Source organism: Rissa tridactyla, chromosome 3 (assembly GCF_028500815.1).
Source record: "Rissa tridactyla isolate bRisTri1 chromosome 3, bRisTri1.patW.cur.20221130, whole genome shotgun sequence".
In the NCBI taxonomy this organism is placed as follows: Eukaryota; Metazoa; Chordata; class Aves; order Charadriiformes; family Laridae; genus Rissa; species Rissa tridactyla.
Window position 1 is genome coordinate 63,876,110 of NC_071468.1, and position 23,699 is coordinate 63,899,808.

At 37.9% G+C, this 23,699-nt stretch overlaps 1 protein-coding gene across 2 annotated transcripts; it reads left to right on the top strand.

Moving 5' to 3' along the window:
- On the top strand, nt 1-9,310 carry MTFR2 (mitochondrial fission regulator 2). Of its 2 annotated transcripts, XM_054194256.1 has the most exons (8): nt 10-374; nt 1,031-1,162; nt 1,524-1,628; nt 1,881-2,005; nt 3,747-3,964; nt 5,180-5,480; nt 7,792-7,978; nt 8,610-9,304. In XM_054194256.1, the coding sequence occupies exons 1-8, from the start codon at nt 312-314 to the stop codon at nt 8,706-8,708; spliced, it is 1,230 nt and encodes a 409-aa protein (XP_054050231.1). In that variant the 5' UTR covers nt 10-311; the 3' UTR covers nt 8,709-9,304. The 2 variants fall into 2 exon arrangements, with proteins under 2 accessions (XP_054050230.1, XP_054050231.1); XM_054194255.1 differs by having other exon boundaries at nt 1-374; nt 7,792-9,310.
- Nucleotides 9,311-23,699: the final 14,389 nt, after the last annotated feature.

The window sequence follows — 23,699 nt, forward strand, 5'->3', positions numbered from 1 at the left end:
AAGAGCGTCTACTTCCTATTGGTGTGATTTCCCTTCTGCCCCCGCCCCTCTTCCTGATTGGCGCTGCCAGGCCGGGCGGCCTCGCGGGACTGCGGAGCGGCGTCTGCGCCCGCCGGCCGCGGCCTAAGGCAGGGGTTCGGGACGTCCGGCAGGCGGGGGATAAGAGGCGGTCAGCGTGCTCTCCTGCGCCTGCTGGCGGCTCTTGCGGAAGAAGGAGGGAGGGCACCGGTTGCTCCCGGCGGGGTAGGAGTGCCGCGGAGGCCAGCCGGCGGTCGCTCGGTCGCCGTGTCCCTGCAGCGCGCGCAACCGCCATGGCGCTGGTGCTGGATCTCCTCAGGCGGGTGCTGGAGTACTTCGGATGGCCGCCCGACCAGGTGAGACCCCGGGGCGGGGGGAGGCTGTCCCCTGCCCGTGAAGGGAGGGGTGTGTGGGGGGGTGTCTTGTCCGCAGCCGTTGTGACAGTTGCGGGCAGGAGGGGCCGTCACGGCGGAGGCGCCGCGTGCTTGCTGTAGGAGGGGCTCTGCCCCATAGCGGGTTTGTCGGTATGGGAGTGCGGGACTGGTATGATTAGAGATATTGCCCGCATGTGGGGGTTTCGTGGGGTCACTGTCCTGATACGGCCACTCAAGTGGTTCTTTTACCTGAACAGAAGGGGGGGAGGGGGAAACAACCCGGTGAGTTTAACTGTTAACGTTTTGCTATTTTAAATGACAAGCTATGCAACGATTCTCAAGTGGCAGTTAGTCCTGTGTTTTCAGAGACCTGGGAGAGGTATTGTGTGGGAAACTGGACCGATTAACACAGCTGCAGCATCAGGGTCTGATGTTACTGTGTGAGTTGATGGGCGACCAGTGATGGGTGTCAATAGCGAGGCATTGCTGCAGCTCGTAGTTCTCAGGAAATTCTTGGTTTATTTATGTGAAATTACTATAAAGTATCTCTAGGAGTACTAGTTTGAGCTGTCCTGGTTATTTTCTGGTTTCATTGTGAGGAGTTCTTGGTTTGGTGTTTTTTTTTTTTTTTTTGACAGGCCATATTTTTGGAAACTCACATATTTGGTAGCAGCATCAGTCATACAATCAGAACATGCTTTCCTTCAGCAATCTCATCAAGAAGGCATTTCCAGCGGTTATGTTCAGTTATAAGGAAGTATCAGTCCAAGGTACATTAAACTTTCTTTACTGATTTTTTTCCTTGAGGCTTATACACATGGTTACTCAAATGCGTGCTTTTTCTTTTCTCAGTAGCTTAGAATATAGCAGCTATGTCATGTAGCTAGTAACATTCTTTGTTGGCCATTGCGCCACTTTAAAATATACTGGGTTCAGGCTGGGTCTTGGCAGTGTTTTGGAAACTGTGTAGGCCTCTTTGAACTTTCAGCTTGAGAAGAATATTGAAAAGTTAGGTTAACCTAACTGCCTTATATTTAATTATATATAGCACTAAATTATTTAATAACTTTGATTGTAAGAACTGAGGGCTTTGATTTTCCTTCTCAGATTAAAAGCTATTCTTATTTTTAGGTCGTATCTGCTTGCCAAAAAAAGGAATATGGATCTACTCGAAGTGTTGTCCGTAGACTTGGGACAATTCTTTCCTTAGAGCCCTACCCAAGACCTTACTTTCAAGTAAGTGGTTTATTGTTATACATGTGCTTCAGCTATTTAAGTTTTCTAGTTTCTTAATTTAGTGATAGCTTTCTTATTCTTTTTAGCTTGTGTAACTCTTGTGTTGCATGCCTTATGCTTACTGTTTTCACCCTGTTTCAGGTGAAAAAATTCACCTGAAGTTCAAAAATTCCTGTTGCTGAGGCAGAGCATTTAGTATATGCTGAATCTCGTTTCTCTTCATGTGGTTTTTTGTTGGTTGGTTGTTTTTAGCTTGTTCAAGACCCAAGTCCATTGGGTTATGATGAACAAAGCACAGCTCCAGCTCCTGTAGCTCCGTCACTTGCTGATGTCCTGTGGGTGGCAAATGATGAGGGACAAGCATTTACTAGACTTAGGTAAGTAAAAGTAGAATATATGCATAAAAAGGAGTCATAAAAGTAACTTATGTCTTCCCTTCTTTGTGGTGTTTGGTTTTGTGTTTGGTTTTGTTGTTTGTTTTTTTTTTTCTTTTCTTTTTTCCTAGCCCTTTCAGGGTTCTAGCTAAACCAACCTTGGAAGCTTTTTCTGGGGGGCAGTTCCTGCTTATGTGAAAATTCTTACTATCCAGAGTATTCTTATCTGAAAGATTTCTGAAATTGAGTCCTCTCTTTTCTCTTCCTAATAACATATCGGATGCATTACTAATATTTTAATTTGTTTTCACTCACAAAGTAATTTGTGAAAGAGGGAATTTAAAATAAACTTGTATATTGCAACATACAATAAGATTATTCTTATGTTTATCATTTTAGTTTACAAGCATTTTGGTAAACATTATAAGGGGGAAAACAAGAAAAAAGACTTGAATCTCTCCTTTTGACGTTGATTACTACAGTGCTGTGCACGTAAACCTGGATGGTTGCTTTGATGGAAAGACATAATTTCTTTATTTGAAAAAATTACATTGACTGTAATTTTATAATTATTTCTAGCTTTTACAGAGTGCTAAAGGAAAATATTTTTACAATTATAAAATATTACAAGTACTGTGAAATGACAAATTATCCAGGAATTTGAAGACACCGATAGCATACCAACCCTCCTCGTGGGGGGGGTTCAGCTGTTGAATTATGGAAGATTATTTTTTGCAGTAGCTGTAAAATAGTGGAAGAGTAAGAATATTGTTAAAAGGAACTGCGGCCTGTTTTGTCTTTTGCCCATCTGACTCACAGATCCATGAAAGTTCATTCTTTTGTTATTTCTATTCTTTTTTCCTCCTCCTCTCCTGGCTCTGTGGGGATACATTGATATCTTTTCCTTCTCAGCCAGTGTGAAAGATCAGAAAGCATTGCTGAAGGTCTGATTTGAAGTAGAAGGATAATTAATGTACGGGAAAAGGTCTGGGTTTGTTTCAATCAAAACCTAGTGCATTTTGAATAAATAAAGTAAATTTAATTTCTGTCTTTGTTTCATAATGAAATGCCCATAGTTTGAGTTTACTCTCATTCTGTGTTTTTAAGGTTATTTCTGCAGGCACAGACTTGAAAGAATTTTAAAAATTAAAACCTAAGACTTGTAGCACAACTTTATAATGCAGTCTGACTTCATGTGTAGTTTACAGAAGATGAGGTTCTTGTTCTGTAAGCGTGTATTAAAATTTGTGGTTTTTCTCCAGTATATTTTCTGAAAGATTGCAGCTTCATTGCTGCTTGCAGCGTTCATCTTGCAGAGCTTGATAAATTACTAAAACATGTGAAGCCTAATGAAGAGATCATCATTACTTGACTCTCCCTGCCTTTCGTATCTACTGTTTCAGGTAGGGAGGAGGGAGATACACCTTTATGGTGTCAGTCTAATAGCTATTGAATAATAACAGCTCAATCCTATATTATGACTTTACAGTGTATAATCTATCCCTGAGTAAATTATCTGACAGATTTTTATGATGATCCTTCAAGGATCTGCATCATACACGAGCAAAGAGAAACCTAAAAATATTTTTAAGGCTGTGAGTAGTTAAAAGTGTAAAGTTTTCGTAGACAGGTTGCAAACTTTGTCTTGCTGAATGACAATAACTTGCTTGGACAGACAGTGAGCAAGTTTTGAGATTTCCATTGCTGGCCGAGCCTTTTGAAACTCTCTTTTGTTGCTTTCTAGGACTGAATTATGGAGAAAAGAAAAAAGTACAGCTTATTGTGACCTACATCCTTCTATAGTTTCAATACAAAATGTTCCAAAAAACAGTACACAAAAATACGGTCTTGTTGATCAAGCAGCACTCCAGAAAATTTCTGCACTTGAAAATGAGCTAACTTTTCTTCGCACTCAGATTGCTGCAATTGTTTCAGCGCAAACATTGGGAAGCATTCCATCACGTAAGCCCTTCTGGTTTGAAGCAAACTAGTTTTCCTTCTTGGCTTTAGAGTTCCTTTTCACAGCTTGCCATGTTGATAGATGTAGATCTGATGTTAATAGAGAACATCTCTAATTTCTCTAACTGAAGTTACACCAACAAAATTTACAGATTATAGTATTTTGTTTCTCTTTTCAGTATTTGGCACAGCTTCCCCCACTTCTCTTTTTTTTTTTTTTTTTTAATGGCTTGTTTGCCAATTTTGAATGCAGCTGATTCTAAGTGATCTTTGTACTCATTTCCATGTTTGTGAAGGAGTTTAGTAACAACACTATCCATAGTATACCAATTACTGCTTAAGAAAGTTAGACTATTAATTATTCCTTTTGGGTTTTGTACTGTTTCTAACAAGTTATCAAAATAATGGATTAAAAAGTATTCTAAGGAAGTCAGCTTTGGGCTTTAACAAAAACAAGTGCTGCAATAGGTGTGTCTAACAGCCACTAGAGTATCAAAGATTGAAGTTCATATTGGAGACCAACTGTCTTGCGGTATTTTTTTTTTTTTTTATCTCCCTGTTTCTCCCCACCCCCCAAAAAAAAACCCCAACCAACAAAAAAAAAAACCAAACCACATTTGAGGTCTTGATTGTCTTACTTGCACTGTGATTGTTGAAGCATTTGGACTGGTGCAAGGGATTTGCATTCGTGTGCATTGTGTGCAAGGGAACTTAAACAGTTGAGGCACCTCTGTGCTTTGTTTAGGTGTTCTGTTCGCTCTTGTTTTGTCTCTTCTCCATTACATTCAGTATTGTAGTCTATTTTACATGTTTTTAGGGTTATCTGTTGCTTTTGCTTCATGTGGGTTATTCTGACATTCAAACCATTGAGAATGAACCGTATGTAGTATCAGGCTGCTTTGCTGATTTATCTAGTGCTTAGATTGAAGACACTAATGGAGGAAATCAGGGCAGCACAAGGCACATCAGATCCATTATTTCATGTGTTCTGAATCCGTGGCTTTGAAATAATTGTTTTTATTTGTTTTAAATATAATTCTTGTGTGGTATAATGTGTGAGGTGTGTAAGACAGCCCTCTTAAAGCACTTTCTTCTCTTAAAGCACTTTCTTCTCTTGAATTAAAACTGAGTCATCCTAAATGTTGCTTAATATTGTTAATTGTGAAGGTATACTGACTAAAAATAAAGTCACTATTTTTCTTTTATAATTGCATCCAGAAGCCTTTAAAACATTCAGCACTCCAGATGCATTTTACCCGGTGCCAGCCATGACTTCTACGCCATTGTCCGTGTCTCACAATCACTTGGTAATTCCCTCGCCTCCTCCACTTCCTTCTGGTGTACCATCTGGTGTTGATGCTAGTAATTCGGCAGTTGAACTTATAAAACAACGTCGTGCTGCGAGAAACAGTGGTTCAAATACAGCTGACAGTGCTGATCACCAGAGGACAAAGAATATTCCTAGTATGATGGATGTTTTGAAAGACCTAAACAAAGTTCAGTTGCGAGCTATTGAGAGGTAGGTTGAATTGAATGTGTGTCTGAGTAATCCAAGGCTATGTAAGCATCACAGCACTCAAGTAGCGCCAGAGAACACCAATATGAAACATCATTTAATGACCAGCTACGGCTGCAACTTCTAAGTTCACAGCTTAGAATGTAAGATACTTGTGACATAGCTTTTAGATGCATTTAAAACACGCTGAGTATCACGGCATTTAAAATTAGCCTCCTGCTTTAGTATACAAATCTCGGGGTGGGGTGAGGAGGTGGCTGTGTTGCTGTCTGGCAATCACTTAAGAAGATGCCTACGCAGTCACAGGAAATTGATCAGAACAAACAAACTTTCACTGTGAAGTGGACAAATCCTTGGGGAAACATTGGAAAACTACTGTTAACATACCCAAAGTATTCTGGTCCTAGTTTTGAAGTGTTAAAGAAAATACATGCTGTGTCTTTTATTGAAAATGTTTCATAAATTTGTGTTTCAATAGTGTGGTTGGATTATAAATATTTTAATGGTCTACTGTTTCGATGGTAAGCACGGTTGACGTATTACAAAAATGCATTACTGAAGGCTTCAGTAACTGAGTCAGTGTTGCTCTGCTACGCTAGGTGTAATAGAGGTTGTTAGATGTCTTTTCAGAACTTCTTGAGTTGAAAAAGTATATAAGAACAACTGAGTCTATAATGAATATTTGGAGTTCTTAATATAGGAAGAATATCACTTACTAAAACTTACTGCATTCCTATTTTGGCATTTTCTTAACTGTGAGCTTTATCCCTGAAAATAACAAGCACAAGTCTTGGGCAAATTATCTATGTCCAACTCTGAAGCATATCTTTACCCTTTTGATGACACTTTCACAGTAAATAAAGTAAATATAAAGTGCACGTAGGTAAACTTGTGTGTTTCCTTGTATGTGTTTTCTTCCATATAATTCCATCTACAGTGAATGAAGAAAGTGAAATGTTCAGGTTGACAGTTTTCAGAACCAGCATGTTGAGCAGGGGCACAATTAGTAGGAAGTGGCAGGTGTGCGTCCAAAATGCTTTCTGGATTTAGCAATCTACTTGTATCCTGAAAGCAGAATTTAACTGAAGAGTGAATTTATATTGTTGGAAGGAGTAATACTGATCAAAATTGCTATAATCTTTCAGGCAGTAGTCTGACAGTAGTTTAATGTGTGCACTGTAAAGGGAAGATCTCTGCTCTCAGAAGCTGAGAGCATGAAGATCCCAGTTTCTACCACCTGAGCACCAGCTTACATGTTGGGGAGGTGCTCTAACAGCTTGATTTTATAGGAAGGGTGAACTCAATCCTTTCAGGCTTCATATTAAATAACGTCTACCGTAACTGCCAGACTTTGTGCTCAGTGTTGCCTGTGCATTAATAGGTACAATTCATTGGCCTGGAGATAGTACTTTCCTAGCAAAAGCGTGACTATCTCTAGATTTATTTTTTTCAAATATCTCAGTGGCTAGGAAGCCTTTCTTATGATTTATTTTCTTGGGCTAGTCACTAATTTCTGCATTTATGTTAGATTTTGGGGTGTGGGTGTTGTTTTGATCTTACATCTCTACTATCTTTTGATTTTGAATTTGATAAGAACAGTTTTCTCTAAATGAAAATGCAAACTCTGCTTCTTAATTTTTGCCTATAAAATTTTCATATTTGGATGCTCCAGTGCTCACTTGGAGAGGAAAAACTATCTTTGAAGTCTTTGTGCTGAATCTGATGATAATTTTTTTTTTCATGATGAAACTTGAGTTAGTGTGGTTTATAAATGGGGTTTTATGGTCACCTGGCTGCATATTTGACTTAAAGTGGTGGTTTTCTTTAAATATAATTGCTCTGAGGAATTTTATTCTTTCTTGTGAGACCGTAGAAAGGCATACTGTTCCAAACTTAATGAAGTTGAAATCAAATTAGGTTCACAATGGTTATGAAATATGTTAGTGGGGGATTCCGACTAACATACATTAATATAGCTTACATATGAGGCCTCCTATGAAAATTGCACACTTTGTTTTGTTTATTTTTTTCCTCATTATTTGTTTGCATTACGTTAATACTTTGTGTTGATTTACTGCCGTTTTTCTTTATGGAACAGTATCAAGTTGTATTTTCAAGCTAAGAATATGGCTGACAAAGTTGTTGGGTGTATTTGTATTTGTCCTATTTGGTGAATTGCCACAAAATAACAGCAGCATTATTAGTGTAATCAAGGATTTATAGTGTAGTATGTATACAGAAGTTGTGTGTCTGGATTTTGGATCACTCAGCAAAGGATTAAGGGCAGGAGACAATAATTTTCTTTTTTTTGTAGGTCACCTGGAGGTACTCCTCTTTCCAGACCCAAAAAGAGGCAAAGTTCAGATTGGGATCCAGTTGCTCTACTAACTCATGCACTAAAGCAGAAATTTGCACATAAAAATGATGATGAAGATGATTCCCTGGACAAAGAAAATCGATCTTTTGATAGCTCCCCATTTTCTAGTCCAGAGGTGCCATTGGTATGTTTTTATATAAGAATCTGGTTTTATGTTATTGAAGAGACACTTTTAAGTGTTTTCATGGATAGTTGCAGGGTTTTTATGAGTCTACAACTTTTCTGCAATGTCTTTAAGCCATCAGCCTAGGCAGTTGCTTTTTTCAAGTACTGATCAGGGCAGAGAACTTCAAAGATTAATTATTTTGGGTGGTTTTAGACTGGTAGATACACTTGTAGATGTGCCAAGAGGAAAAATTTAGAAGACTGACCTTAAAAATTTAGCTCATAGTTGATGGAACTGTGGACATTTGCTTGATGGTAACAGGCAGGTATCCGTGCATAGAAACTGGGTGTCTAGTTAGTAAAACTACTTATTGGCCAACTTGTATTTTGGATGCTGCACAGCGTTGCATTGCATAGCTGATGTACCTAATTCTAGATACAAAGATGAAAGTTAGATCCTGGAACAGCTTGATTATGGAACAGCTTTTGTTCTAGGATCTAACAGCGGAATTATGAAGTCCTGGAAGAGACACTGCTGAAGGCCAGCACGTTAAAAGAAGCATAACGACTCTTCCAAACTCTCTTTATTGTAAACATCTCATTCGGTTGTCTTGGGTATAATTTTGTTTAATTCCCTCCCTGCTCCCCAGGTTGGACATTGCAGTCTGAAGCCAAATGCAAAATCTAGCCTTTTAACAACTGATGAAGTTAAACAGGTATCAACGTGGAAAGTGAGAGCTCATATTTAACTGATGGAGACTTCTGAGGGAACTTCATAGTGTGTATAAGTGGCAGGTCCACTCTGAAACTGCTGTAAGGTGCTGTAATGTTTTCCAGAATGTGTCTTTCCTATGCTGTTGAAGTTTGGGCTGTAGGGTTGGTAAAATTGCCTCTTCCTTCTTAGTTTTCCAGCATCCAAACTCGTGAATGTGATGCACACAACCGAGAGAAAAAAAAAAAAAAAAAAAAAAAAAAAAAAAAAAGATTTTTATCGCTATGGAGCGGTGTGTCTGAAACCTGGGAAACACAGGAAACAAGTGCGTGTGGAAGAAAAACAATTATTGGTGTGGCAGCTGAGGTGTGCACCCTGTTTGCACTTCAGTGTAAATAATGAGAAAGTGTAAACTTTTTGCTGGTGTTATATATAATATGGGGGAGTTGTTCCGAGATAAAAAAGACCTTGTAGAGAGATCTGCTAGCACATAGTCTAAATTCCATATGTAAATAAACATTAACTCCCTCCTTGTCTTCTCCATATGAAGTTTTGTTCACAAGAGTTTATAAAATAAAATTTTCTTTATAACATAGATGTGTGTGGTAGTGGCATTTTGTGTTGCAGACTAACTTCTGTGTATCTTAAGAGCTGACCATATTAAACAACTTCCTAAATAAATTGTGTTACCTAAAATTACAGTAGAGCTTACATTTCTTCCTGCCAGAGTACTTGATGGAGTCCCTTATTTACAATTTATTATGATGCACTGCTTACAATAGCTGCCTTCACGTGATCTTTTGTCTAATGAGCCTGATGTATAAAACCAAAGTCCTATCACTTAGACTGTGGACTGTGTCCCTTGTATATCCTGTGTGTCTTCTGTTTCCTTTGCCTGCATAGAGAGAGTAGATTGGCAGCTGGATGCCCTCTTGCTGCCGAATCTTATTTGCACAGTTGTAAGAAATTACTGTGCAAATCCCATACTTCTGTTTTAATTTTAAAAGTTATCGTTTGACTAAAACTGGAGCTTAAGTGACTTGCTATTTTATGCTTCTAAGATCATGTCTTCTAGAAGTTTTTTTTACTGAATTTAGTAGTTATTGAACTTCATCATGTTCTCCCATTCCTCTTTCATAACAGTTTGACCTTCCCTTTCATTCCACTTTCAAAATACACATTTGCTGCATTCTCTACTTAAACTTGACAACTGCTATGAGATCCATAAGAATAGCCAGCTTGGCCTTCTACTTTGCAGTCTTACCCTCTTCTATCAAAGCTCCCCATTGTCTTTTGTCTCCTGCGGTGGTCTCTGGTGCAGCAGGGAGCAACAGTGAAGGAAGTCCAGGCAGTGCCTGCAGAAAAGGATATGAAGGCAGGTGAGCCCTGGTGCATTTAAAGCCTATGAATTGGCCCCTCTTGCTCGGTGTCTGCAATGTGATGAGGTGGAGCAAGTTATCTCCTGTGTCATATCAGCATTCGTAGATCCAGGGAATCTTAGAGCCTGTGGCCATTCTGTTGTGACTGAAAACATGAAGATGGAATTCTTGCTGTGCGAGACTGAATTAGTTTGTAAAGCCCTGGATTAAGTAGTCTCTTTCTCCTGCTTTAGTTGTTTTATGTGACCAGCAGTTTCTTTTCTTCAGGAAGAATTATTGTTTTGGACTCCTTTTGTGTGTGTTTTTTTTCTGTTCTTTCCCGGGTTCTTCATTTAACTGCAGATTTGGCCTACAAGAACATTTTGCAGTGGAATTTTGAATTTGAAAGTGTCTTTTCATTTTGGAAGGGAATTCTCTTAGAAATTTCTTTTACTTCTTAAACCAAGGATCTAGTGTCGGACTACGGAAGCATCTGCAAATTTTAGTGAGTGTGTGACCCTTCAGGTTTTTGGCTACTGTCTCTGATTTTTGTGTCAAAGTCTGATATGAATTTTGTGGTAACGGAGTTTGTATAGCTGATCCACTTCCTTGGGAGGGAAATGTGATCCCCCCCCCAACCATGTACCACCTACATATGTTAAGAGAACAGATTCTTTTGGTTTATGCAGTTCCAGATGTAAATTAGGTTAGGCATTGAGCCCTGGTATACCTTGAGAAGTCTGTGGGACGCATCTAGTTACATCTAAAATTTTTCAATATTAAGTTGTAGAACGTAGACAGGGATCTGTAGTAATGCAAAGGTTAGTACCCACTGCAGAGGAGATTTTTCTCCCTTTCAGAACTAATGGAAACTTAGCTTTGTCATGCTATTTTCTTCTGAATAAAATGTCTGTATCAACAACTTGGAGAACCTCAAGTCGCTTCCAATGTTACACATACCTACCAAGCATCCGTGCCCTGTTTACCTACAAATAACCTTGTTTACAAGAGGTCCTTGGCTGAATTGCACAATGGCAATACAACTTGTAGAGATGTGGCAGTGATATGGGGGGGATGAAGAGACTCAAGAAAATCAGGGCTCTAGTGGTCTGCTGGAATAATCTTGTCAAATGATGTGCCTTCTTGTCATTAAAGAAGTCTGGAAAACTTATTTTCCTGCCATTCCTGGTGAAGTTTTGGGTAGGATTTCTTCTTCGGGAGTTGCTGGGGAGGTCTCTGGAATGAAAGTTGTGTGGTGTTTGGTTTTTTTTAATTGATTAAATTGGAAACAAGAATAAATGCTTCAAATATTTTGAGTTAATAAGGCTATAAGGGAAAGTATAAAGTGGTTGTTTAAGAGCACTCTTAAAGTTTTTTTCCCTGGGAAACTCTAAGAGATTTGAGTTCTCTATCAGTGATCTTCCCATTACAAGGAGACTAATAAATACAATTACCTGAACTGTTGGACTATCGCTGTTTGCTGACAAAGTCCCATAAAACACAAGAGCTGTCCAGTTACTCACCGCTTGTGAGGAGCAACCGATAGATAATCCATCGTCTCTCTGTGTAGGTACAGAGATTTTGGGGAAAGGCACAGCAGAGAATATGCAACAATATTTAATTCCATTGAATTGAATCTATTCCTCTGTTGAATTCAATTCTATTGAATTGAATGTATTCCTCAATCTATTCCTCTTTTCACAAATTAGAAGTGAAAATCTGATGCTTATATTGCCCTCAGTCAATGGCATGATTTGATTTAGTAACTTTCATTTATTTTAAGATACAAGTCCTTTCTACAATTCTAAGTGAGAAAATGCAGCTTTTTTTTCCTGAATAGCATTGTCCTCAATATTAGTGTGAACATTTTTGTTTTTCTCTTGGGTATGTATATTCATGACACTTAACACATTTGGCATCGAGAATGTTCTGCTATGTAAAAGATTGTCTTTTGTGTAGTTTCACTGGCATTTGTGAAGAATAGCTTGATAACACTTTTATTTGTTTAGACGTTATGATTATATAATCTAATTTCTTTTATAAGTAGAAACAATTCATGGTATTCTTCACTGTAGTGTATTAGCAGCTTATTTTAAAATCACTATTAGAATAAGTTACCCAATATTCAAAAGCAGGTGGAATGTCTCAGTATTTGTGCTAAGCTCCGATGTGGAGCAGCGGTTCCTTTAGGAATTTGATGCAGCTTTGAAGGTTTGCTGATTCTCTTAAAGTTTTAATGACAAACCTCTAGAATTTGAAAACTGATAGTGACCAAAACTGTAAAACCGAGCAGAATTTTACATATACGTATTTACTTTATCCTGCTTTATATTCTTTGTTTTTCAGTGCTAGCACCTGCCATCTCATAAACTTCTGCTCACGTGTCAGCTCACAGGCCGTTCTTTTCCCTTATACCTTGTTTGGGAGAACTATTGCCGGATACAGAAAATGATTCTTGAAACTTCCTTGAAGTGTTAGTCTAGGCATTAATTACCAAATTCTTTCAAAGTGCCTGTAAGTAAACTTTCATAACTCAATTTGTAGAGTCTAAATGGTAGCCAAAAGAGATTTACAAGGCAGTTAATAATTATCAGGGCACTAACTCCTGCTAAAATACCTGCTTTTGTGGTTTTATTTGAGGCTTTAAAATACTGAACTGATTCTGTGTCTGAAGGTGTTTTGAAAGGACATACTATCCTTTCTCAGTTTCATTTTGCAGCTTATACTTTTGTTAATTTTTCCCTGCAAAACTGTTTTGAAAATCTTTGTTGTGGATAAAATTTACACAAGGTGGATAAGTGCTTTTAATTTGGTTGTATCTTTGGAGTACTTACATAATTAAGTATAACTTAATAGTGAAGCTATTGTATTGTTTCTTTGATAAATGTACTCATTTTTTTCCTTTCTTGCCTTACTGCTTGTATGCAGCGTCTTATGTTTATATAATTGATATATTGCAGTTCTGTTCCATTTGGTTATTTCACCAGCCGCTCTTGTCTCAATATTTCTTCCTCTGTTGGTGTAGTCAGACTCTCGTGGTCACTATCTCCTTCAAGATTCCTTCAAGGATTATTAAGAGAGAATATTAATCCTCAGGGGATAAAAGAAATAGGTTAAAAAGAAGAGAGGGGGTATTACAATAAAGCACAGTTGAACCATCTGGTTTGTCAGCAAGTCCCCTGGCCTTGATTAACAAATGTTAGTTCTGTCTCTGAGAAACTGGAAGTAAGTAAATTCCACAGTGGGATATAGGAGCTTCCCTCAGAGAAACTCAGTGTACTTTAAATGGTCCAATTTCATTTCAAAGATTTGTACGGGAAGCATATAGCTTGACTAGAAGGAACAGGATACCTGTTGAAAATCGCCATTGTATGAAGAGGGAAAATTTTCATTATTTTTAAAAATACTTTGTTGAAGTACAAAGCTGAAGTTACTATAAACAGTATAGCAAAAAAGGACAGGTATTGGATAGTAAGTATAGAAGAGATTTTGTAAGGAAAGGAGGAATCTTGTAAAGTCATAAAAGATAATGCATGTGTTGTGAGAAAGAAAAACTTGAGTTATGTTTAAAAAAACCAAACAAAACCCAACCAAACAAAAACTCCAAGTCATGAATTAATGTTTGCATCTGTAGAAATAATTCTGCTTTTGTTTCTTGCAGTTTGATTGACAAATGTGAAAGACACAATCTGGAAGGGTCTTTCACGAGCTTTTTCCTCTCTTGTTTGCAAGGGTTTCAGTGGTTTATAATGATGTACATCATGCTCCATAGTTACACTTTGGACCAGTTCATTTAGGGGCCCACTGTCTAACCGCTGTGATAGTTTTAAAAATACCTAAATTATGTTGTGGCCAAAGGCTGTCCTTCTACTTGGGAGGTACTTCGTCCATTTCAGTATTATTTGCCCACATTTCTTATAAATTCTTTTGCTTCAGAAATATTTTCTCTCATTAATACCAATCACTGACAGAAATAATTCCTATTTATTATCAGCTTTCAATGTACTTTTTATATCTATAACTATTTGTCAAATAAATGTTTTGCCTGTCCATCTGTGGACATGGATTAATGAAATAGCTTTCTATACGATAACTGATACTAACCCAAATGTCCGTGTTATTTAATTTATGTTGGGACATCTCAATTTTTAAGTTACATGTAAATGATCTTGGCATGTGCTTAACAGAACAAGAAGGAAATGACTGAAAGTCACTTAATTGTGAATATAAATCCTAATCCATTCAGATGTATATGGAAGCCCCTAAAGTAGATGTTTGAACTTGCCACCCTAACAAAAAATTAAGATTCCAAAACCTTCTGTGTTGCTAAAGAGATCTTTTTCTTTACATGTTTTGTACTTGGAGATTGGAATAGTAGTTTCATTGCAGTATCACAACTTTACTCTCTTTTATCTAGCTATTATTTAGCTAATTAGCTGAGAGATTTTTGATTGTGCTAGACATTAGTTTCCATGGTGTTCTCTGTTTAGAGGATTAGTTCTAATAAGCAATTTTAATAATCAAAAGGCCCTTCTTTTGACATTCATTATTTTCCCCAATAATCCGGTCAGCAGGATCTCTCCTTCTGCAATGGGAATTTGATTACTTTTTTATGCATGTTGAGAGAAAAACAATGTGGTGCTTTTGTTCCAGCTATGTTTCTAGTCCTCTTTACATTTTAATTTCTGCTTACATTTTTATTCAGGCTATTTGCCTGGAGGGCTGAAGGAGACTTTTAAAAGCAGATTATTTACGTACGTGAGCAGGAGTGTTTAGACTCTCATTTGGATTGTTACTGGGATGGAAGTATTCATACCTCTTGTTTGAGCCTAATTTAGGCTTTTAATTTCAATGGATCAGAGAACCAAAAGCAGGAGCCTAAATTCCCTCTTCAGGAAACAGAGAGGTAGCAGCACAGTGTGCAGGGGTGGCATTGGCACTGGTTGCTGCAAACCCCTAATCAGCAAAAAACGTCTTAGAATAAAATATATTTGAAAATAATTGATATAAAGGGCCGATAAATTCTGCAGATGAACTGCATGTATTTAACCACCAGAGAGCAGTGTTATATCAGATCTATGCTGCAAATCTTAAAAGAAATTTTGCTTTGTCTAATAGCAAAATTTTAATTCCTTTATATTTTTATCTTTTTAGTGGTACTTACTAAACTGTAGAGGTATGCGTTTCTAAGTTACTAGTGTTATATATATTTATGTGTATCTGGCTTAGTAAAAAGTCAACACCAGGCTAATTTATTCTCTTACCCGCAAACTAAATCTGCGACTCAATTTTCTCAAACATTTAACATCTAGGAGAACAGACAAAAGATTTTGTGGTGAGTTGGAGAAGAGCTTCATCTGGCAGTGAGGTTTTCCAGAGGAATTATTCTCTCATATCCCACTTAAAATGACTGTTGGAGAAAATTTCTGTTTGTGGTGCAATACACACATAATGAGCGTTCCCACGGAATTGTAGGCATTTGTGTAAATAACTTTTAGGTTATACAAGTGAAAATATACTGCTGCTTGCTGATTAAAAGTCAAAGTGACCATCTGGCATAAAAATTCACATTTTTCTTTCAGGTAAAAGATTATACTCTGCTCCTGTAAGCGTACGTATTTTTTGCTCTTCACATGTAAACAATGACTTGAATGTGTTTAGGTGCATTCATAAAGCTGAGTAGGTTACATTTGCAGGGTTGGGCAAGGTTCATCCTTCAGTAACGCTTCTGCATAGCCATCGACTTCAGTTGAGTTGTCGGAGTGGAACTAAAGGCAGCGTTTGGCTACGTATTTTAAAGAAGGAATATCTTACCCACCATGTCACCTTGAACTGTGGAGAAGTTTTACATTTAAGATCTCTGTTCCTGCCATCTGTGCTTCCTCTTTAGTATTCTGCGTTTTACTTAATGGTGAAAGTTAAACTAGATTGATTGTTCCCGTTTCTCTGTTTTACTTTCTAGTTCTTACGCCGTAACCCAGCAGCTGTATATGCTGGGAGGCAGTTGCCACTGAGCAGCAGCTGCTGGTATAACAGAGGAGTAGGAAGAAATTCAAAGTAAGCTTAGTTTTAGTTTCTTCATGTGTTATTGTTGCTTTACAGTTGTTTGATGCATTGTCACCTTATAGTTTACAGCCTGTGAGTATTTGTTTTGTTCTTTGATAGTGAGAGCTGTAGGAATCTGTGTTAAAATGTTTGAAATAGCGGTATGCATCAGAGAGGCCGGTTGTGTGCTCTTCTGATGAAGTGAGGGGTTTTTTGTCCTTTAGAATACTGCTTTTTTGTACATATATTCTGTTGTTTCTTATTTAATTTTGTCTGGCTGGTATTTTAGTCGTCTTTTTCCATTACACTTTTCTGGTAGGTGTATTGCTTGACTTATAGACCACATTTGACCATCATCTCTTGGGGCGGGCTTGATAAGCCAGGCTGTTTTTGTTGTGCTCTTCCCTTGCTTTTGAGGAAGTGTTTCTGAATAGAGGTCAAGCTCAATCTTCTTGTTTTTAATTTTGTTAAGGTAGGAGCTGCCTTACCAGCATGTACAGTGGGAAAGTAATTTGAAAGTCAGTATTTTGTGATAGTAAAAATAGCTACTTTGAAGCTGGGCTTCGATTTGACTCAAGTGAAATGCAGACTTTACCAACAACCCCTGCTCCTTATCTGCCCATTTGACCACTCAAATGTTTTTCGTCTTGTTGTGTTTGTTTCTTATGACTTCTGTTCCTCTCATATGTACTGTCTGCACATATGTGAATTATATTAAGGTTTTACTTGCTATGTTTCTGCAGGATCTCTTTTTTTTTTTTTTAAACTTGTAGTAATTCTTCAGTCCCATTGTTTCTCAGTAGTGGAAAAGTACTCTGAAAAGTAGCCTTTTCTTTAAAATTTGAAGAGTATACTGTATTTAGTATGTTAGAACAATGAGGCTGCTAGTGAGACTGATCTCTACCAAATAATCTACTCTATAACCTAGGGTCACTGGTACCATGATTTTTAAAATTGAGTTAGAATTTTGAGGTCACAAATAAAAGAAAGAAATATTAACATATAGTGAGCTAAATAAACAGAATTCAGGAGAACCCGATTCATGCTTTGTAAGCTCTTGGTGCTGTTGCTAGGAGAAAAGCATGTTAACAGTTCTCTAAGCTAGTAGTTGCCTGGGGAACCCGCAGAAACTTGTGCTATTTCTACACATCTGTACAAACCCACAGACAAATCTTTTTCTTCCCTGTGCTCCCCCTTTCCCCACCTCTCTGGCATAATAAAAGCCATGGATGAAGGAGGTTGCATCTTGATGGTGGAACTGAGTCCTTTCTCATTCTGCAGCATACAGGTGTCCCTTACAGTAAAGACCCAGTAGCTTTGAAGAAAATGGTGTGTGGCCAGACCTTGACTGAGCGCAATAACCGTGAATCGTTGACCTGATACGAGTTGAGGATCATGAACGTCACACCTGGTAGTGGTCACTGGCACTTCCATTTGGAAATTGTTGCTGTTGTGTTGCTTAAACAAGAATCAAAGTCTCATGAATTGGATAGTTTTTGGGAAAAGTGAAAAGTATTTACTTCAAGAAAAGCAGGATCATTAATTACTACTAAAGTAATTCTCTAATGGAGGAATAAGTTAAACTCTGCTTGCTAGAAAAAGCTTTAAACTGAGGATGGTTAAGGAATTTGAATCTGCAAGTTGTAAAGAAGTTGACCAAAGGACATATCTGGTCTTTAATATTCACTTTGAATAAACCTTAAAGTAATACAGGAATTCAGAAAATTATTGTGACATCTAAGTTTTCTGTCTAAGAAAAGTGGGGTAAACCAGGTGACTATAGGTCAATTAGCATGTATTAATTCTAGGCAAAAAATCTGTGTGATGGGATCCTATTGCGTATTTTTAAATACTTGGATAACAGGGGTGATCTTATGTGACTTTATTGGAAAGCAGAACTTCTAAATCATCTTTGACAAAAATAGCCATATTGGAAGAGTGTAAATTAAAATATAGCATTCATATTATCCAAAAAGTATATGTTAAATGGATGTAGAACTGATTAACTAGCAGATAATAGTAATCATTGAAAGGAAGTATTTCTACTAAGGTTATAGGGAATGGTTCTAGGTTAATGCAGTTTCATATTTTTATTAATGAAATAAGTGATGAAATTTGTGGATCATTAAAAACAGAAATTACATTGTGAGAAATAATGAAGATGGGAATGATGGCACAAAGCCATAATGATAATGCCATAGTAAGTTAGGTCTTCAGAAACAGAGTATATTCTCGTACAGTCTGTTGGAAAACTATAATGGAGTTTTGTTCAAATTTATAGGTTTTGCTGCTGTATTCTTTCAGAAATGGAAAATCTGTTTTCAGTGACCTGATTTGTCTGAATGCATGAAGAGGGGGAAAAAAAAAAGAGGTATGAAAAGCCTCTTTCTCTGACAGAGAGAAACATAATACTAACCAGTGGCAGGAAGTGAAAACTAAAATAATTTAAATGAGAGTGCGTTTCAATGATGAACATGACATCCATGGTGGGAAGTGGTGACTCTTTCTTACTTATTTCTTCTCTGTAGTAGAACCCAAAGCCAGTTCTACAGTGAACCAACTATGGAATGAAACAAACAAACAAAACCCTCCTATGGCTTCTGATATCTAGGTGATCAAGGCTTATTAGATGTGAAAGCTCAGGTCTCTGATATATGAAATGGTTAGGGGAGCTTTCTACCAGATTTTTCTTGGCTGAGTTACCTTTTGACAATGGTGCCTTCCTTCTTTCTCACTTACATTATTTTCTGCAGAGCAGTTTTAAGGTTTGTTTATTTTCTAATGTATTTATCACGTGTTGCCTTGCAGAGACCACTTCTTACTAAAAATATTAAATCTTTTACATTTCAAAAGTACTTTTAGTTTCACAGCAGGAGGAGTCTGTGTTACTCTTGAAGGTGCAAACTCCTTGCTGATATTCAAGCTTTAAGAAGACTCTATGCTATCATGGATCTCAGTAAAATTTAAGTTTGTAGAAGTGCTGTGCCAGCTGAAAACCGACATCTGCATTATTATATGAGATGTCCCTGAGAGTAATATAACACCCACAGGCAAAACTTGAAGCTGTCAAATAACTCAAGAGTGATGATGTAAGTTCCCCCCTTAAATTAATGTCACTGATGTACCAGAAAGAAAGAACTGCAGTTGGCTTGGTGAAGGAGTAAACTCTTTCCCCCCCAAAACCCGGTAGAAGGTACAGTTTCTTCTAAGGTACTTCTTAGAGCTGATCAGTTGACTTTTTCCACAAAACTGTAGAAGTTTAGCTTCTTTATCGTTAAAGTAAATGCTCTCCTTTCACATCTAGCTCTCTACAGGACCGGTGGAAATTTTCTTCTTGAGCTTTGAAATAACACGAATCTGTTACTAAATTATTTGTATTGTGAAGACTTGTGGTAGGAGCAGTGTTGGTGTCCCTTGTGGGGCCCTGGTCTAGAACTAGAGCGCTCCAAAGTGTAACCACAGTGCAAATAAATAAAGTCCACCTTTAGCTAGCATTACATGTACAATGTGACTGTTGAGTGGTAACAGTCAAAATGCCAGGTGATTTTGTTAGCAGTTTATATTTCAAAGCCTGCAAACATGTAGGCCTCTGTAGTGGAACTGTTCAGAAGGAAAATGAGGGCTGTTGGTAATGCGAGGTTATATTGTGATACGTTTGGGTCTCAGGCAGATGGAGGATTTGGCAAAAAAGACAGCTGAAGTTCAGACACTTTTCCTACACTCCTTCCTAAGCAAACGTTAATCGTAATATTTTTAACTAAACTATGAGTCCTTAAAACTGGGAAACCGAACTGTATACAATAGTCTCCTAAAAAAAAATTAGGTTTCATACTGTTGTAAAATGTGCTTAATAAGAAGTGTGACAGGAACTGAAGCTGACCTGAGACTTGGGAAAATGTTTCTCTTGAAATCAAAAAGCCAGGTTTTATTACAATAAAACCTCCATAGTTTTAACTAGGCGAAATTCAGAAATGACCAAGGAAGACAGAAAATAAAAAGAGGGTTGGAAGTAACTCTTCATCCTCTGTTGTGTCCTTGCACACGAGTGCTTGCTTCCACTTAACTCGGTACCTTTCTGAGTTGTGGCGAAGTCTCTTAGGCCCCTCTCACGTCTAGGTGACAGCAAAGCCTCGCTAGAATTTTTACTTGCTGCGTTCTCCAAGTGAGCTGTGAGCTTCTTGCTATGGCTCTCTTGCAGAAAATACCCTGCAATCTTCAACCTTTCTCTCTTCCAGCTCAATCCAGAGCATTTCAGGGAAGGAAGAATTCCGCCTTTCTTTTGGGGGCGAGGGCAAGCCACTCCACTCTTTAAAGTATGTAACGTATGATTGGGAACATACTAAATAAATACCATACTTCCCCAAAGTAAATTATTGTTGTCTTGCTTATGACTAGTTGGTATCTTTGAGAAGTTGATCATAATAAGGTGAGCAGGGGGCAAGAGATTCAAGAAGGTAAAAATGGGGGCTTGGTGATCAGTTTTAGTCATCTCCAGCTGTGACTCCTGAGACAGAGAGCACCAAGGAATTGCGAGGGTTGACTGCAGAAGGAAGTAGACTATGCAGCTCATCCAGGTTTCTTCCCTTCAGTCCACAAATACCTTCAGGTAACGTAATTAGTGTATGTATGTGTGTTATCTTTGGATCTACCGTGAAGGTAAACGTAGAAAGTGTATTTGCTATGTTAGAACTTTTGTATGCACCTTTATACGCTTAAAGCAAACAAGGTACCAATGTCAGTTAGCTGTTTTGAGTAGCTGAAGTACCCATCCAACTTCACATATTTAATTATGTTTATTAGTTTGTTTAATATCTGTCTCTACATAGGCAGTCTTCAGGTAGCAGCATTGTTGAGGAAGGACTCCCTTTAATGTGGGAGTCCGGGCAGTTAGCATACACAGGTGCATGTGTCTTCATTAGGCCTTAGTGCTGATAAAAGGTGCTTCAAAGCGCATGGTGAATAGGGCCAATCCTCAATGTTGCTTGCAGGAATGGTAGAACAGCTGGTGTTGACTTTTCTGCTACATTGAGGGGAAATGTGTTGTGCATAGGTACCATAGAAGGCCGTGGCAATGTCCTGAAGTACTTGTCATATACGTGGAACCTCGTCCCAGAAAAACAGTACATTTTAAACAAAGTCATTCCACTTGTGTTTTGGAGTCTCAGATGATGATACTAATGGTTTTTTTCCCCTCCTTCTAAAGATTTAATTGAAATATATTTCTCCAATGCAAAACATGAAAGATCCAAAAGAGTCATCTTTGGGACAATAGTTTATCATTCTTGTTAAATCTGTCTCTGAATCGACTGTATGTTTCAGTACTTCCTATTTTCTTTGGATTTTGATTGCCTGAAGCTCTGAGCTTGTCTCCAGATGCTGATAGGTCGTGTTATAGAAATAAGGCATGTGTAGGGGTAGCTCTAGATTTTTCTTTTTGGTAGCTATATTTTTTTAATAAATACGCTTATGTATGAGGTAAGCTCATAGGAATCCTCTGCACACACGAATAAAAACTCTGGATTTGGAATGTAACAGCTGCTGACCTGCATGGATAGGTCATGAAAGCGTCATTCTAAGCAAAAGGTTGATTTAAGTCTTAAAGTATGTTTCGTCCAAGATTAAGATTTTACTAATATTTGGTTGTAACTTTGAATTTTCTCTTTGTTCATACAAATGTTCAGTCTTCTTTTAATTTTTGCTATGTGGTTAAAGATTAATGTATTCTTGTGGCAGCAACTTCCACATGTATTGCTTTACTTCGTTTTACCTGTGTTTTGATTCAGGGAAAACAAAAGCTTGCAATTTGCCCAAATGTTAGTTATCTTACAGGTGGTACCGATGAAGCTACAGTCTTTTTATCCCCTGTCTTTCCTTTCTGGAGTTTTTTTTTGTGATTCAAATAGCTTTTTGCCACGCTGCTTTGCACTTCCCACTCTTGTACTTGCACTTTCTAGAGAGGGGTGATTAGTATGAAAATTAAGGCATAGAATTTATCTCTGGGTGGTAGGGAGAGGTGGAGATAATAGTACAACTCCTCATTATCCCTGTTTGTGTGAATTCTAATACTCCATTTTAGTTACAACTCCTTATGACACCCAGGTCCCCTTCCTAATCTAGTACAATAATTTAGAGCCCTGTAGGGTATAGGATTCAACTCTTCTTTCTAAAGTGTATTACCACAAAATGGTCTGACATGAAATTCATCTGCTGTTGTGATACTTCACTTTGTGTGTTTAGGCCTACGTGGCCCGGCTTAGACAGCCAAGGTAGTTATTAGGTAGTGGTGCTGCTGGTGACAAAATTCAATTGTCACGGATGGAGCTGTTGCATGATGTTTAGTAAAACTCTGCCCGAGACCCAAACTAGCCCAGGATATAGTAAGGTGATCCACTGGTTTTAATGGCAGAGCAAATTTAAGCCCTTTCCCTTCTATCCTGTGGTTCATTTTCTGTCTGTCCCTAAATAGCTGTTTGAGACTGTACTGAACACAATGTCACCGAAAGATTGAGAGGTGCAGGAGTGGGAACACCATAAGCCTGCCTTGTTGCTAAAGCCAACGTATTCTGTAACTACAGCCATGTCAGGATGGAGAGGACTGGACTGTATTGGATATTTGAGAGACCCAGCCTTCCTCACCTTTAGGGAAAAGGAGTGTCTATCACCTAAGTAGTTGTTTGTCATGCGCATATTTTATTGCTTCTTTTCTTGATGAATAGTTGTATTTCTCAGATTCTTCACTCAAGCTTTAAGCCACAGTTAAGTCTTTGGCCAGGATAAAAGAATTGCCATATTATTTTTCTTTTGCTGTGAAGTTCAGTGATTCATTTCAACATGCTAGTCTACATTACTTGCTTTGAACTATTGAACATCAGCATCCATACATGCTGTGCCTGTGCAGAGTAGGAAGATGTATTGTTAGCTGTTCTGGAAAATAACACTGCTAAATCCATTGTGGAAAACTGTGAGTGGTTTTCCAATGCTGACTATGTAAAACTTCTCCTGGAGAAACCATCACAACACCATCCGTATATAGGACAGACCTTTAAGGGGCTTCATTCTAGAATCCATTCTACAATTCAGCTTGAATTTGGGGGACACGTGAAAACACTTTCTGATTCTGAAGGGTGGTTTTATTATTTTAAGAAAGTAAACTTAAATATTGGCTAAATAACACTGAAACCAAATATATTTCCAAATCCTATATTCAGTTCAATTGCAGCATTTGTGCTGCACAAACTATTGTGAGTGTTGTTACTGAAGACTTCTAGGTACAAATAAATTCTGGCTCTAGAAATGTATCAAAGTCAAGAAGAGGAGTCCCTGCAGTGGCAAATGTCCATCAAATGTCCATCAGGTATTTCTCACTTAGAGATACTTATCAGCGGAGAATGTCAGTACTTCTCATATTTTCAATTAAACTTCACAGGCCTCATGTTGCACATATCATATATAACGTGGTCCTCAACTGAGAAATAAGAAAACGGATATTAAAACTGACCAATTATATTACAGAAAACTAGTTACTGGAACTGAAACAATAGTAAAAGACAACTCCTGCTTCTTTAAATACTTAAATAGGGAAATATTCTCCCTGGGGCTTGAAAATCCTTCTGCTGTATGCTTAT

What these genes read in the sequence shown, in the direction of transcription:
- MTFR2 (XM_054194255.1), top strand. Translation starts at nt 312, where the DNA reads ATGGCGCTGGTGCTGGATCTCCTCAGGCGGGTGCTGGAGTACTTCGGA. An exon ending in TCGGATGGCCGCCCGACCAG is followed by an intron (nt 375 to 1,030) that starts GTGAGACCCCGG and finishes TTTTTTTGACAG; the next exon opens with GCCATATTTTTGGAAACTCA. An exon ending in CAGTTGCGAGCTATTGAGAG is followed by an intron (nt 5,481 to 7,791) that starts GTAGGTTGAATT and finishes TTTTTTTTGTAG; the next exon opens with GTCACCTGGAGGTACTCCTC.